Genomic DNA, 2,139 nt, shown 5'->3' with positions numbered 1-2,139 from the left:
CCGGCACTAATTGAGTCTGCTATTAAGATGATTTCGGCTGACGGTTTAGCCGCAGCAAACAAATTAAGACAATTCGACGCAGGTGCGACTACTGGCCAAAGCAGCGCAATCGCTCCAGCTTTACCTGCTGACTTCATAAAAGACCTGAAGGACGAGTTTTCATGCGTGCACCAGGAGGCGGAGGACCTAAAAATAGGTTTCGGAGGCATGGGACGCTGCGTACAACTCAACACGAATTGCATTAATTCGTACGCAGGGGACTCCACTAAGCTGACACTCCAGGTCATGGATGGCTGGTTCAATAAAAATGCTTCTGCGTGTAATGCGCACGGCCGGCGCTTGCGATGCGCACAGGGCGATATCCATCAGTTTCGGGTCTTGGGCGCATGCGTAATCTTGTTCGTACTGGTAGATGAAGAAGGGCTCATATTTGACAGTCCCCACAAAACGCATCTGCTCGTGCAGGTGAAAGAGTCCCGGGAATTTGCCATCGTCAACTGGCATAGCTTGGAGAACCACTCCACTCGGCGCTGCTTTCCAGACTGGACAACAACAGGCCATAAAATATTAGAGGAATTAAGAACAATGTTGAAATCAAAAGAATGCATGTTTTATTATCTTATACATATTAGATTTCTGACTTATAGGTAAAATGAGAGCCGTCTATGCCATGAAGAGTAAAAGCAATGCGAAACAAATTAAAGCAAAACGAGATGCGTTGGGAGAAGCACGATACGCCTCTTTCATATCTACATACTCTAACGAAATGGAATGCAAATTACCAGGTGAACACAAGAGTTTCTTCTTATTCTTATTCTTACCACCAGGTGAACACAAGAGCAAACTCAAGCAAGCGGAAGAGGTGAACGACCTCATGTTATTAGAACGTCGACCCCGGCCGAGGATGTGCCGACAAGAATATAAAGAGCCACAGGAGGAATTTAGAAGATTTTGGGAGACAGGAGGTGGAAAAGCAGCACAAGCGAAGAGTTTGCCGGCACAACCAAAGCAGCAGCGCAAGCGAAGAGCTAGAGCTGCCAGTGCAAAGGAGCCCAAGGAGAAGAAGCCGAAGGAGGAGGACCACGAGAAGCTCGAGCGGCAAAAAGAATACCAACAGCGAACAAGGCAGATCCAAGAACTCCAACAACAACTCCAACAAACAAATCAAGCAGTACTTTCTTTTCAACAGCCTCGAGAACCACAGGCGAACAGTTTCAACAAACAATCGTTCGAGGAAGGCGCTAAGCAAGCTAAAGAATCACTCGAATGGGGGATATCGCAAGCAACAGCAATGAACAAAGAAGCGGCCGCTCTAAACGCAGAAAGAGCGAAATTACAGCACCAGCATTACTTGGATACTACTCGCGGACCTCCTCCAGCTCAATCGCAAGGCCAGAGTCAATCGCAAGGCCAGAATCCGACCATGTTTGCACCTCCACAAACACCGCAGGCTCTTTTGCACGCACCAGCTGAAGCTGCACTGCTGCTAGCAGCTGCAGCACATGCCCAGCATTACATGGATACTACTCGCGGACCTCCTCCAGCTCAATCGCAAGGCCAGAATCAATCGCAAGGCCAGAATCCGACCATGTTTGCACCTCCACAAACACCTCAGGCTCTTCAGGCTCTTTTTGCACTGGCAGCACCAGCACCAGCTCCAGCTGCACTGATGCTATCACCTGCAGCACATGCAACCGCAGCAAATGAAACCGCAGCAAATGCAGCCGCAGCAACCGCAGCAAATGCAGCCGCAGCACCCGCAGCAAACAGCGTAGCAGCACAGATAGCAACCCTAGGAACTCTCCTGTTGAATGGGGACATCACTCAAGCTGACTTCGCGCAACTCAAGGCGTCACTATTGCCGCCCCCGTGAATCATCACGCTCGGGTGCTTTCTCCCATGATGACTGCCTGTTCAACAGGAACACATGGGAGTTTTTAGCGATAACCCGGATCTTATTATACTAGAGTATCGGAATCTACGCTAGTTGCATACTACCCCGAGAGTCGTCTATAGCGAGCAGGTCCCTGTATGCCGCTCGTGCGAGCGAACCTGCCATCGCGAGTCCAAAATCAGCACTCTCGCGAGCCACTACACCGCAGCACGTCTCTCTATGCGGAAAGCAGCCACAACTATAGA

The 2,139-nt window shown here is 49.9% G+C and overlaps 1 protein-coding gene across 1 annotated transcript in view; it reads left to right on the top strand.

Moving 5' to 3' along the window:
• Positions 1-1,873, top strand: part of AURANDRAFT_68448 (hypothetical protein) — a gene marked incomplete at both ends in the record, with an annotated part of 4,264 nt that extends 2,391 nt beyond the window's left edge. The window contains 3 exons of the mRNA XM_009044137.1: positions 83-436; positions 648-785; positions 828-1,873. Coding sequence (XP_009042385.1) covers positions 83-436; positions 648-785; positions 828-1,873 — 1,538 coding nt within the window. The remainder of the gene's footprint in view (positions 1-82; positions 437-647; positions 786-827) is intronic.
• Positions 1,874-2,139: the final 266 nt, after the last annotated feature.

This window comes from Aureococcus anophagefferens (assembly GCF_000186865.1).
Source record: "Aureococcus anophagefferens unplaced genomic scaffold AURANscaffold_149, whole genome shotgun sequence".
Lineage (NCBI taxonomy): Eukaryota > Pelagophyceae > Pelagomonadales > Pelagomonadaceae > Aureococcus > Aureococcus anophagefferens.
Note: the sequence above shows the minus strand (reverse complement) of the source record. Positions and strands in the feature narration are given on the sequence as shown.